Source organism: Moschus berezovskii, chromosome 11, assembly GCF_049115385.1.
Source record: "Moschus berezovskii isolate FMDL1 chromosome 11, NW_MosBer_1.0, whole genome shotgun sequence".
In the NCBI taxonomy this organism is placed as follows: domain Eukaryota; kingdom Metazoa; phylum Chordata; class Mammalia; order Artiodactyla; family Moschidae; genus Moschus; species Moschus berezovskii.
Genome location: NC_142470.1, coordinates 86,982,365 through 86,996,069, shown reverse-complemented (window position 1 = coordinate 86,996,069; position 13,705 = coordinate 86,982,365). Strand labels below are relative to the sequence as shown.

The 13,705-nt window shown below is 42.3% G+C and overlaps 1 protein-coding gene across 2 annotated transcripts in view; it reads left to right on the top strand.

The window, feature by feature from the left end:
• The window catches only part of ARHGEF33 (Rho guanine nucleotide exchange factor 33), a 53,173-nt gene extending 43,914 nt beyond the window's left edge, over nucleotides 1-9,259 (top strand). Inside the window, exons 16-17 of one of the 2 annotated variants that reach the window (XM_088841753.1) lie at nucleotides 2,068-2,207; nucleotides 9,130-9,259. In XM_088841753.1, the coding sequence (XP_088697879.1) occupies nucleotides 2,068-2,207; nucleotides 9,130-9,259 (270 nt within the window). Of the gene's footprint in view, nucleotides 1-2,067; nucleotides 2,208-7,269; nucleotides 7,322-9,129 lie in introns of those variants that run through there. The other variant, XM_088841754.1, reaches the window with a different exon arrangement.
• Nucleotides 9,260-13,705: the final 4,446 nt, after the last annotated feature.

Genomic DNA, 13,705 nt, shown 5'->3' with positions numbered 1-13,705 from the left:
CCTGACCACCTGCCTCACCCCAGGCTCTGTGCTAAGCGTTGAGGGTTCAGAAATAAACGACATCTAGTCTCTGCCCTCCAAGGCCACTGGCTTAGCCCTTAAGGAGACACATAAACAGAATTATAATAAGCCATGGGAGCACATGGGAGGGTCTCTATTTAAACCCTCAGAGAAGTCTTAGATAGTTTGAACATCTGAATTCAATTTTAAAAGCTGCTTAACTATTGGCTAAGTGAAGAATGATATAGGGACATATACAAAAGAAAGCTCATGGGCCTTAAAAAAAGAAAAGGCAGGAGTGAGTCTTCTTTTGAATACTTCCCCGGGTAGGAGTGGTGAACATTAGGCCAGAGGAACAAGAAGAACCTTGGAGCTTCCAGCCCATCTGGACTCCAGAAATCAAAGTCTGTGCCTGGCTCCTGAAAGGCAGAAATACCTTAGTGTGTCCAGCTGAGGTTTCTGAAGGGCCCGGGGATTCTCAGATTTCCTTCTGCCTCTGATTTTCAACTCTGAACTTTATACAGTTCTATTAGGTAAAATTTCTTAGATAAATCAAAGTTAGGCATGTGTCAAAGTTTAAAAGTTTAGGGACCTGCCTGGCAGTCGTGGTTGAGACTCCGTGCTTCCAATGCGGGGCAGGGATGGTGGTGTCATGAGTTTGATGAGTTTGATCCCTGGTCAGGAAACTAGGATCTCACATGTTGCACAGCATGGCCAGAAAAAAAAAAAAGTGGATGCAAAAATGAAAGAGATAAATATATATATTTAAAGTTCATTAACAAGAGAAGTAGAAAATAATAGTGCCAACTCAAAGTGACTTGGAATGGGCAGAGATATACATACAAAATCTTTTAACTCCTATAGTATAAGCTGCAAAGAATGCTTTTATTTTATATGCTCATACAAATGTCTTTTTTCCGCTGGTTGATGTGTGGGAAATTGGGAGCTCAACAAATGGTTTTGCCAGCAAAAACCATTAATCAGAGTGAGATGGGGTTTTAGTTGCAAAAGATGAGCCCTTCAAAAGCCCCATCTGTAAAGATATCAGCTCTTTCCTGATGAGGTGTGCAAAGCCCCTAGGGTTCCATCTCCTCAGATGTACTGTGTATCTGCCATCCTTGCCCTCAGAGCCAGACAAACCCTAGTCTTTAGTGTTCTAAGAGTCAAAAAAGAGGACAATATGCTTTAGTGGCAAGAGCACCTGACTGGGAGTCAGAGGTCCGTGTTCTAATCCTGACTCTGCTGCCAAATAGCTGTGTGCTTCTGGACAAATCATTTGGCTTCTCTGCCTCGTTTTCTCATCTATGAAATAAGACAATCCATACCTTACCTACCTCACAGGGTTGTTGTGAGGATAAGGCCAAATAAGATAAAGTTTGTGAATATGCTTTGTAAAATGTGAAATACTACACAAATGCAAGATCTTATCAAGATCATGATTCCACAGAAAGATTTACCTTCAACTATTAGTAGATTTAGTTCTTAAAAAGTCCCTAAAAAGCCCACTTCTCAAGATATGATCCTTGCACGAGTAGTAAATGCTTTACCTTGGTGCTTGTTATAGATGCAGAATTTGGGCTCCATCTGTGACCAACTGAATCAAAATCTGCATTTTAGCAAGATTCCAAGGTGATTCATATAAACATTAAGTGCAGGTGGGCAAGAACGTACCTTAAACTGCTGTTTTCCTAATCTGTGTGCAAAAAGATTAGCTAGGCCTGATTTCAGAGATTCTGATTCAGCTGGTCTGGCTTAGGGCTCAGGAGCCTACATTTAACTGAAAGCCCCAGTTGATCCATAGCCCTAGGACCACACTTTCAAAAATGCTACAGTCAGCCATCAAAATGTTGATCTCCATTATTTAGTTATGAATCTTAGTAGAATCCCCAAGAATCCCTAGATCTAGTTTCTTAATTAGCCCAGGTTTGCTTTCGTTAGAATAGGTGCCCGTCATTAGCCTTTTGGGGTGGGAGGGTAAAGTGAGAGGTTAAAAAAAATTGTCCCATAGTCAGGATCAATGTTAACTTTGGAAAAGAGTAAAAATACACCCCTCTTTTGTGTTTTCAGGAGATGCATTTAGAAGATGCCACAAGATTCTGTCCAAAGGAAGAAAGAGAAAGTGAACAAACATCTTTCAGCGATCAAAACCCCAGGCAAGACCAGAAAGGGGGCTTTCGCAGCTCCTTCCGCAAGCTCTTTAAAAAGAAGTGAGTAGCCCTTAGACAAGACAGCATTGTAACTCATTTCCCTGTGGGCTAAGTCTTGAGGTTTTAACGGTAACAAGTAGCCTGGTTTTACACAACTGCTTCAAGCTCAGTGCCTGTACCCAGTAGCCACAATTCCTGCCAGGTGAAGATGTTTCTCATTGTGATCTCCTAGAGTAAAAGCACACTCAGCTCTGTCCTCTGCCGCCTCTGTCTTTTAGCCCTGCCTCCTTGTTCCCAAAGTCCTGTGTCCTGGGAGGAGTAGGCAGAGGAGGTCTCCTGGGAAATCCCCATGGGTGCGAGGAGTGGGATCCACTACTGGGGTTGGGCGTAATGGGTGCACCATCAGAACCTCCCCGCCTGTGGAAGGTTTTCTCAGGCATTGCAGCTCTTCCGCCTCTAGGGACCTGTAGTTATCCTGGTTACTAGTGCATATATGGGGAATATTGGCCTATGTTTTCCCTAGCAGAAATGATTGGATGGATTTGGCTTGGGTCCTACTTTAAAAATCACTTTAATGGAGTTTCCATACTCCATAGGAGGCAAAAGCAAGGCATTTCTTTCCTGTGGTCCTTCTAAGATTCTCAGCCCTTGCTGTGTGGTATCACCCACCTGTCATTTTGGTCAGCGCTTACAAGCACTGTTTCACAGATTGGGAGGCATTGGCCAAATGCCAGCATGAAACGTAAGACGAAAGCGCTGAGTGTTAGCGTTTGGCAGTGGGGGGATCTCCAGTCCAGCCATCATCCGCCTGGGAGACTGCTGTCTCTTTCTCCACCCGTCCTCAGGCCTGTTGTCTCCCCCCTTGGAGAGAGTTGTTGCCTAGTGCTTCGTTTCCCTTATTAGAGGAGGTTCCCACAGTGAGCCTTAAACAGCAAGTGTTCCTATTTTAGTGGATGGAGAAGTTAAAGGCACTGTTGCTGACTTCATAGAGTTTGGAGTTCCTGTGTGAGGAAACACAGGGAAATCACTTTCTCCCAATTTAGATAGTGGTCTTGATGGAAGACTTGGGGGCAGGCCTGGACTGAGGACTTTTGTGGTCGGTTTGCCTAATTCCTCTCCCAGAAGGAGGGTAGTGCTGAGAGTAGTAGGTCTCTCTGATCATTGGCCCCACCCATTGTGACTGGAAGAAGAGGGAAGGGGGAGCAGCAGTCCTGCAGAGATAGCCCTGTTCCTATTCTAGCCCTTTCAGTTTTGCTAGGGTAGCCCGGGCATGCATGACTGCTGGAGCCCCTTGATTTGGGGGTAATGAGCTGAGAATTGAATCCCTTTCTAGGACCATAGATTTAGATCTTTCCTAACCCAGCATCTCCTGTCAAATATGACAGTGGAGAGACCTGGAGACAGACAGTTCTCCAGCCTGACTTTGGAATGCAGGCTTCTGAATCCTGCTAAGAACTCCAGACTCCTAAGACCACTGCTTGAGCATTTTATTTTTACTTATTTTTAAACCACAGTGTTTCCCAAGAAAACAATCACTTTTGCCATTTATAATGACCGTGTGCTGCCTGTTGGAAAGCACCCAGTCATGGATCTGGCACTGGTTCCTTTGCACATTCCCATTCCAGAACCAGGAACAGTGGATAAGAGAGGAACATTCTTAAAACGCAGCTGCCTGGAACTGGGACTGGCTGCCCCATGAGGCAGTGGATTCTCCTAAGGAGAATTTGGATGACCCTGGTCAGGGAGGCTATGAAAGGGACACCCACACCGGGTGGGAGGTCACTGCCACCTGAGTGCTTTCTAGCTTGAGATTTGCTTTATCTGTATTTTGATTTTGTTGTAGATCAGTCTGGGAGATCACATCTTTTTAATGCTTGAAACAAGAAATCAATGTGGCCTGGGACCCACCATTTTAATGACCACGTAGAAGGCCAGATTTGATCTTTCTATAGCCTCCTGTAGCCCTTGGTTCAGTGCCAAGGACTTGCTGTGGACTCCCCAAATTTTCATGTTGGATAATTACTTTCAGCCCTCTGGCAGATTTTGGGGATCCTCTCTGGAGGGTCAAATGGATCCCCTTAGTTCTCTCCTACTTTTATCATACACAAGTCCCTCCTGCCTCAATCCAATTACTGCCACCACTTCTGGCACTGCCTTTGTATTTGAATTCTGAAGTGTTATACACATGGAAGTAAAGTTGGTGCCATACAGTTGTTGCTTCCTCTGGTCAGCTTCCCTGGCTTTTTACGTCTTGTGTAGGACTGTGAGCACTGCTGTGTGATACTTGCTTGTCGCCTTGTATCTGGGGTGCTGTGGTGGGCCCTCTGGAGACTTGGCTGGGTTAAAGAAGCAGCTTGAGTAGCTTCTCCTGAGTATTTTCATCCAAGAACCTTGGAAAGTTTGTTCCATTTTGCTAAAGTAGAGACAAAGGGCAGGGAGGCCCCAACATAGCACAGAAAGGTCAGCGGCTCTCAACTCAGATGAGAACACTTGACTCTTCTCATGAATGAAGCATTCTTTGTCATACACATGTACTGTGTGAGATGCTTGTCTAGGAACCATGAGTGACTTGGTTGGTCCCAGCTGTTATTTAGGAACTTGCAGGCTGAAGCCAGGCATATGGACAGGTACAGGGAGGAACCAGAAAGAGACACTCTGCCCATCCTCCTCCCATGTGTTGGGAGGTCAGGCTGGCAGCAAGCCCTGTGACTTCAAGACATGGTTCATCCTGGGTACTGAAGTCAGGGTAGAGGCTGGCCTCAGAGGTCCAAAATGGATCAAAGCCAGAATAGCTGCCTGTGTCACACCCAGGGCTCACTGCCTGCCTCCCCACAGCCCTCTGGAGGCTCGTTCCTGTCTACACTGACACACTTTTTGTATCCATAGGGGCTTGTTTGGCTGGTGGCCCCACACACCCAGAATGCTGCTTCGGGATGAAGCTAGGCATGGAGCCAGATGCAACAGAAAACCTGAGAAAGGGTTCTCTTCCCTCTGAGGCTGGGAGGGCCGAATGCTCATACCCACAAGGATTCAAAAGGGAGAGTCAAGTTGACATCATTAAAAAAAAGTCATGAAAAATGCCCAAGATATCTGGGGGAGAGGATGATGCTCTGACCATTTCTATCTCAGGCACATTCGTCCTGGGTAGATACCAGGTCACATGTCCTTGAGAGCTGCCCAGAATTGGTCCAAATAAAGATGACATATCTTAAAGTTGGAAAATGTTAAGTGATTTTAAAAAATTTTTAATGAGGATTCTTAGAAGCCAGGAACAGAACAGACCTCATGTGATAGGTTGATGCTGGACTGAATCCTTGTTCCCCTGCCTTTGAGCAGGATGGAAGGTAGACCATTCCATTGTACAAACATTGACCTGGAAGCTTTCAAAAACTTAAATCTAGACTGTCCTGAAGTCCAAGACCGATGCTACTTCATCCCTATGTGTGAATCTTACACTTAGGCCAGTACGTAGTCTTGGCTGGGGGTATGCGTGGGGGAAGAGGGTTCTGTAAGACAGCTTAGGGGCAGTGATGTACATGCTCTTTTTATCCTCAACTCTTGTGGGAGTGGAAGACAAAGCATGTGGCGTCCAAATGATTAATTCTACTTCCTCACCCGTTTCTCCCTCTTTAGCACTTTGTAATTTACATGCCTCAGAGGGTCTCTTTCCCAGTCAGCACCCTCCCTCTACCAATCCCATGGAAATCTCTTCCTTCTTTAATCACACACTGCAGAGAGAGAGCACTTCCACAGAGTCCCATATGATTGAGTGTCAGGGAGTCCGCTTTTATGATGTTCTGCCTTTGCCATCTGTCCAGCCTCAACTGTGGAGCAGACCATGTCATAGAAAGCACGACTACTAATGAATCCATTGATAACTGCACCCTCATGTTCTTCTCTGCCTCCTTAGAACCTGTCTCAAGCTCTTCCTCCATTCTTACCCACTTTGGGATTCTCTCTCATTTCCCATTTTAATTCCCTATATAAGTTGAAAATGGAAGGAGATGGTTGAAGAGAAAACATTTACTTAAACCTGATTATAGATGTTACTCAGAAGGTCATTTGAGATCAATCACTAAGTTAAGGGTCTTCAGTGTTCTAGGTTCTGTCAGCGGAAGCTTAAGATCCAAATGTAAGAGTGACCCAGCTACACGGTTTAGTGCCTAGAACATAGTAACCCCTTTACAAATCTGCATTAAATGAGTGCGCGTTTGTCACCCTGTTGATTGTCAGGACCAACTGATGTTGATTGTCAGGACCAACTGATGTTGATTGCCAGGACCAACTGATGTGGCCAACAGGATAGGTGCTCCCCTGCTCCCTTTCTTCTCCATCTGCATGTTCCTGAAGCTTTCAAGGCAGACAGTCTTTCCAGTCAGAAAAGCAACCCTTCTTAGGTCAGAGGCTCCTGCACCACTGATTCCAGCCCTCCTGTTTTCTCCAGCTCCAAATAAACTTTACAGCTTACTGTAGCAAATTGATACTTGCATGACCTACCCAACTTGTGATTTTTTTGTCTCTGTCAGTTGACTGGAAGGAAAGTTAGTGACAGGTGTGTTCCCCTCCCATCAAACATTTAGATGGCTGTATCAGAATGTACAGGCAGCCATCCTAATCTTGCCCAGCAAGTGTTTGCCTGCCTGGCCCTTATGTGTGTTCCTCTGCAGTCAGCCAGAATGGCCCCAGCAACTCAAAAGCCATTTCTGTTTTATAGAGAAAGGGGATAAAAACCAAATCCACCAGCTTTTCACCTAGAATCCACAGGTTATTTTTCAGTAATTTAGGTATGCATTCCTCTAGAACCTGACAACCACACATTCACAAGGGTCCAGAAGTTGAGGTGTTCATATATCATGTAAACATTAGAAAGAAATCAGCTAAAAATATCTTTAAAAGGGTGAAAATTAGCTTCTAATCATGGCTACAATAGAATACTAGATCTTGAAAATGATTGGCAAGTTACCATTTAGTTAATTGTTAGTTAATATCAAGAAATGCGGAGCCATTCACACACCTGCAGACAGAAAGGTGGTTTGTGAGAAGAGCAGTTTAAAAAGAAAAATACTAAGCTGAGTTTGTGGACTTTGGAAACTAGACAGGGCGATTTTGGCATTTGTTTCAGAAATGGGAACTCAACTGGTGAAGATTTCTGTGGTCCTTGGGGCTGGTGGTGACATCAGAGCTTTCCCATTTCCAGGTAAACATGAAACAGTTGCATGTTGGAACCATCAAAGTATGACATGGTGGGTTTTGGAGAGATCAGATGTAGCTAAGAGGGGAAATGGAAGGCAAAGATTTTAAGTTTTGATGAATGTTTTCTGATGAGAAACTATCATGTGGGGGAAACAATTTAGAAGAAACAGCAGCCAGATTCAAATCTTCCTTCCTACTTCCTGTCCCCTTGCCCCCCAATGCTTTAGGCATTCTTAGTCTTCTGAAAAACAGAAGATACAGGGAAAGAATGACATGGTCAAAAATCTATCTTCCTAACAGTTGGGGCACAAGAGCACCAACCAGGGATGATTTGAACTGGAGGTAGCGGGGAGTTCTGAGAGAAAGCCTGGAGCTTTAGGGTGGGGCCTGAGTAAGTGGTTTCAGGGGAGAATTGCAGCCGGCTTCTGAAAAGGAAAGAGACTTTCACCCCAGCCAGCCATCATCTTACTTAATGAACACCCAGATGTACTGGGGTTGAGGAGAGAAAGTTCTTCCTGTATGTACTGGGGTATTGTGGAAAAGGGCTCCTTACTGACCAGATGGAGGAAGTGTGGTCGATAGCTAAGGCCTTCATCTGTGAAACCAAATAACAGTGTCAGAGTTAAAAAAAAAAAAAAAAATCCAGTCATCAGGTTTCTAGACATCAGAATTTTAGTCTTTGTGTGGATCTAGATTCTTTCCTTAAATAAGGTAAAGGAATGTTTGCATTCTGCCCAATGATTTCAGTAAATGATAGAGTCATAATGAACTTACCTAATAGCAACAGTGAGGACATTCATAGCATATCTACGACAGTGAAAGAATGTATCCTTCTTTTGTGGATAGTGGAAGCATGCCTGACTCTGCCTCAGCATATGGAGAACTTGCTCAGTTGTGTAGGAGCTTTGGACAAAGAACTTCATGTCTAACGTCACTGTCATACACCTTGCATGAGGTCTTTTGATATTGCTTCTTAGTCACTGGGCTGGTTTTTACCCATTCTAGCTCAGAGTTGAAGCTAGCCAAAGGGCCCCAGCCTAGCTTATCAGAGGTTATTTCCAGAAAGCCTCCTCCCTCTAGGGACTTCTGACATGAACAAACTGGAGAAGGTGCAGAGCTGGAATGGATTACCCAACTGGCTTAACCAAGAGAAAGGAAGAATACACCCTCGACTGGGGACTCAATTGGACTGTTTTGAGTTGTTGCCTCTTGATTGGGCTTGGTCTCCTATGTGGTGGTTGAGATAATAGAATCTCCTTAATCTGATTACTGTACTGATTTCTGCATTCTGCCAAATGTAGCATATATGTGTGGTTGGCTTCAATAAATTTTTCATTTAAAAATGAAAACAAGCAAAAGCAAGAGTTTGTAATGTAATGCCCAGATTAAGTAAAGGCCCTTGATAACCTTGGTTGAGAGCAATGAATTCTATCCCTTAAAATCTAAGGGCCTTCTTAATTTGTGTAGTAGTTCCTTGATTGAAGTGAAAATGGGATTAATTGAATTTTCTAATCCTTTCTCCCCCATTGACAATGCTATTACATGATTTCTTACACTGTCATACACAATTGTCACAAGTGTCCCCATAAAGCACTAGAAAGGTAAACTCTGTGTGCACTGCCACTCTTAGTTACACATGTCCTGAGTCATGAAATTCAAGGGAAGTGAAAATTATTCCAGATCTAGGAGGCAACTGTTTTACAAATGCGAAACAATTTGGTTAGATAAAATATTTGAAAACAATTAAAACCAAATCAACCTGTACTTTATCTGTGTGCTGAGATTTTAGGTCCAGTGGATCAGAATACAGGGAAAAAACTAATGAGAATCCCTCAATGGATCCTTCACCTACCAAACAAGATTTCTTCAGAAACCGACTTGCTCTTGCAAATGAGCTTGACCAAGGAACAGCTGTGTAAAACATACTTAAAGTTGTATTGTCAAGTGGTAAGATGAGGATAAAAAGCTTGTATATATCTGTGTAGGAATATATATATATATATATATTGATGTATAAATCCCTGAGGAAAACTAATATAAATACTTACATATGAAACTAAATCAACATACAAGACATTGAAGAGATGACGATTAGTCTGTGGTTGAGAGCTGGCTCTTTGAACAACACTTGGGGCAAGGGAAATGAAGACTTTTCACAGCATTATAAAAACACAATAAATTTGGAGGAAAATAAATGCTTGTAAGAAAACTTCCACCTTGAAGTCATTCCCCCAGTATAATATTGAGCATGTTCATATTTAACATGGATGTGAAATTTATGCTTCCGAGGTATTTAGCTTATTCATATCATCTTAGACTAGTATACACCATGCTAGGGGCCAGTTCTGTCATGCCATATATCTTCCCAAACCCCCAAGGCAACACCTAACGTCCCTTAAGGCAAAGCATCAGTTAACACAATTGTATTATGTGTTGCAAATATGAGTTGGGGAAAATTTGTACTTAAACCATGACACAGAAATTTCAAAGCTCAAAGACATGTTGATATGCAAATAGGAAAAGAACCTTAAAAGTAGTATTCCTCTTGTTCTATGGTTATGAAAACCAGCGCAGGGAACAGTAATTCCTCTAGAAACTGGGAGGTCAAAGAAACATTTTCCCTCATGTGGGTTGTGGGTTGTGCTGTGGATGGGAAAAAATCCAGAGTCTATGTTTTATTAAATACTCAGGATTCAAAGATCCACCAGTGATCCTGAGTGTCACTCACACTCATGACCGCGTTAACTGAGAAGAAAGCATTGATTTAGCCACGTTGTCTTAAAAGATGTTCTTCAGTCTGTAAAGAAGGTAGCAACAATGTCTGTACTTACTGGCTCACACACAGTGGTTGCTACAAACACCAAGTCAGAATGAAAGCTTAGGGCTAGCATTACCTTATTCTGCTTTCCAGAAGTAAGTTGAAAAGAAAGGTCTTAAAGTACAGGCAGAAGAATCATTGCAATGAGGCTTGCCTGGCTATAAGGAAATAAAATGTGCTCTGTTTCCACACAGATATGGCCCAGATGGTCCATATCTTTGACATGCCTAGACTTTGGAATCATAATAGAAAACAATTAGGTTTAAACAATCCGTCTCTATTTCTAGGCAGTTCTCTGTAATTTGGGGCTTCAGTTCAGTTCAGTCGCTCAGTTGTGTCCAACTCTTTGTGACCCCATGAATCACAGCACGCCAGGCCTCCCTGTCCATCACCAACTCCTGGAGTTCACTCAAACTCACATCCATTGAGTCGATGATGCCATCCAGCCATCTCATTCTCTGTCATCCCCTTCTCTTCCTGCCCCCAATCCTTCCCAGCATCAGAGTCTTTTCCAGTGAGTCAACTCTTTGCATGAGGTGGCCAAAGTATTGGAGTTTCAGCTTTAGCATCAGTCCTTCCAATGAACACCCAGGACTGATCTCCTTTAGAATGGACTGGTTGGATCTCCTTGCAGTCCAAGGGACTCTCAAGAGTCTTCTCCAACACCACAGTTCAAAAGCATCAATTCTTCAGCGCTCAGGTTTCTTCACAGTCCAACTCTCACATCCATACATGACCATGGGAAAAACCAAAGCCTTGACTAGACGGACCTTTGTTGGCAAAGTAATATTCATTGAGAATCTTGGTACTGCAGCTGACTTCTCCAGAGGGCTGTTCCTGTAGTGATGTACTGTTTGATAAAATAGGGGAAGTTTCACTCGTAAATCTTACAAGTTTTCTTCTCCTTGTCTGCTGACTAATCAGGAACCCATCTATTAGTATCTTGAACAAAAGGAGTCTGGAAGTCACAGGATAACTTCCAGCTTTTTGAAGTTTCTGATATTTAATTTGAAGCCAAGCTTTTCATTTTTCTGAAATTAATGAGCTCCTTTGAAATTAGATTTCTATTTTCAGATGATTTGGAGGGTCAATGCTTAAAAGCAAAGTGTGAAATTGACTGGACACGAAAAGTGAAACAGGAGACATAAGCTCATAAATAAAATATTTTAAAAACAAAATTTCTTTCCCCTTCATATTGTTTCAGAAATGATCAATTACTGGGAAGGTTTCAGAAATATCACACACCTCCCAAATTTTCATTTTGATAACATCCTTTGAAAAATCTTAATGCTACATTTGTAGCACAACTCCATTTAGTTGTATTTTAGGAATGTAACCTATAAAAACTAATTGTAATGTTGCTGCTCTCTGGGTCTCAATCACCTGATATCTGGATTTTTTCCTGGTAGCTTTCCTTCTGCTCCCATCAATCCCACAGGTCTCTAACATCTCATTCCCAAATATTGCCTGTGTGAAACTCTTTGACTGTTCTTACTTGTCTACGGTCAAATTCCAAACTCCTTGACTTGACATTCAGTCTATCTCCCTCCAGTACAGCTCCATTTTTCTCTCTGACTCCTCTCTCCCTGTTTACAGTCCAGGTGAACTGCTGTACCTCAGCTAAGCTGGGCTCTTATTATTTCCTGGTAAGCCGTGCACCTTGCTCAGTTTCACTCCTTCTTCATGTCTTTACTCTGGCCTCCTCCTCTGCTAATCTTTAAGACCCAAATCTAAGCCTCATCTTTCTGTGGCCTCTTGTGGTGTAACTTGTCTGTCTTTTGATGGATGTGTCTTGTCTTCCCAACAAGAATGTAAGACTCTGCAAGGGCAGGAACTATACCAGAGGTTTTTAAATTCTTTCCACCTCTAGAATAGTAGGTGCTTAGTAAATGGCTGATATCAACATTAATGGGGGTGCTCTAAAAGATAGAGACCACAGAAACTAATTTCTACTCATAATTTGTCAAAGAGTTTCAGGGTTGTCACTTTACTCTCCTGTCTTTTTTAAAAGAAAAATATCAGTCGCAAAGGAAATAAAATACAGTTGTCATCAGAAGCAGGTACTACTTTCACAGCATCTGCATTAGAAAACATCTCTCCATTAGAGAGAGCAGTTTGCTACTCTTCCAGGTTGTACTGGCTGATTTCATAATCTTTATAGGTAGCACTGTAAACTGAGGGAGGAGACAGGATCTTTAATGATATTGATTAATTATATTTAATTGTTATCACACTAGGGATGAGGTCAGGGTGTGGAAGACTTAGAAACTGCTAAAACTTGTTGCCTGCAGTCCTCTGGAGAAGCATGGCTTACAAAAGAGACTACTGCCAGCTTCTGGAACTGTTTGAGTGGGTTAGCAGAAAGAAGCACTCCACCAAAAATGAAGTGGGTATTTCTGCCCAGGCTGGGAGTGGCTACTGGTTCCTTCTGCATTTTTGTGAGGTCTGTATAGAACCCCAGGCAAGGATTGTCCTGCTTTTCTGATTCCAGAACTGGAACCTCATAGAACCAGGAGTTTATGGTCCAGCTTTCTGGGGTTCCATGTGGTGGGTTATTTCATCATAGTTTAAACTTCTTGAAATTACTGTCTCTTGCTTGCTCAAGGAAAACCCTTTGAAAAGTGTTTCTATAGTACCTCCTGTCATAATCACTCACCTCCTTCAAGTCTGTACGAATATATTCTCTTCCCTATGAGGGCACTTAGAAAATTCAAGATTCCTGGGTAACATTTCAGTTCCACTCTACTGTAATATTTCAGAGTGGGGCCCATGAGTCTGCATTTAAATGCACTCAGGTGATTCTTTGGCCAACTGAAATTTGAGAGCCACTACTTGAAGTCAATAAATTGAATGAGTCAGTATATAAACCACAAAACTCAGTTTCTAAACACAGATTGACTTTTAGGACAGAATAATGGATTATTACTTACCTTGAGTTACAGAAAACTGATAGTTCATGAAAACCCAAGTGAATCTTTTTTAATTATTTAATTTACCATGTGTCCTCTATCATTTGATTACAATTATATACATGATCAGTGTTCTTTATAAGAAACTGGTAAAATTGACTGTATATTCTGAATAATCTATTGCATGCACTTAGAAACATGATAAAATGAATGTCTTACATTAAGTTGTATAGTAAAATTAAGTCAAATTTTCAGACTAGATTTTCTCTTGAAATATCACCATACTAAACTTCCCTCCTGAGGCTAAAACAGGGATGCTCTGGGAACACTGGGGATTCTCATATCCTGAGAGCTAATTTGACTTAAAGATTTATATTCCCCACTCATCCTGGGAGCATCTTAATATCTGTGCAGAGGCCAGTGAGTCTCGCATGGTAGGGAGGGGTTGAGGGAAAAAAGGGTGAGACAGTTTTTCAAAAAGGAAATAGATTAAAAGAAGGTTGAGAAAACTGATGGGAGAGACACTTCTATATTTTAAGGGAAAAGTAGAAATTGATGTGTGACACTAAATTTTAAACACATAAGAACGTAAGAATGTGCTGTAAGCAGTGCTGAAAATACTGTTTTGGGAAATTATC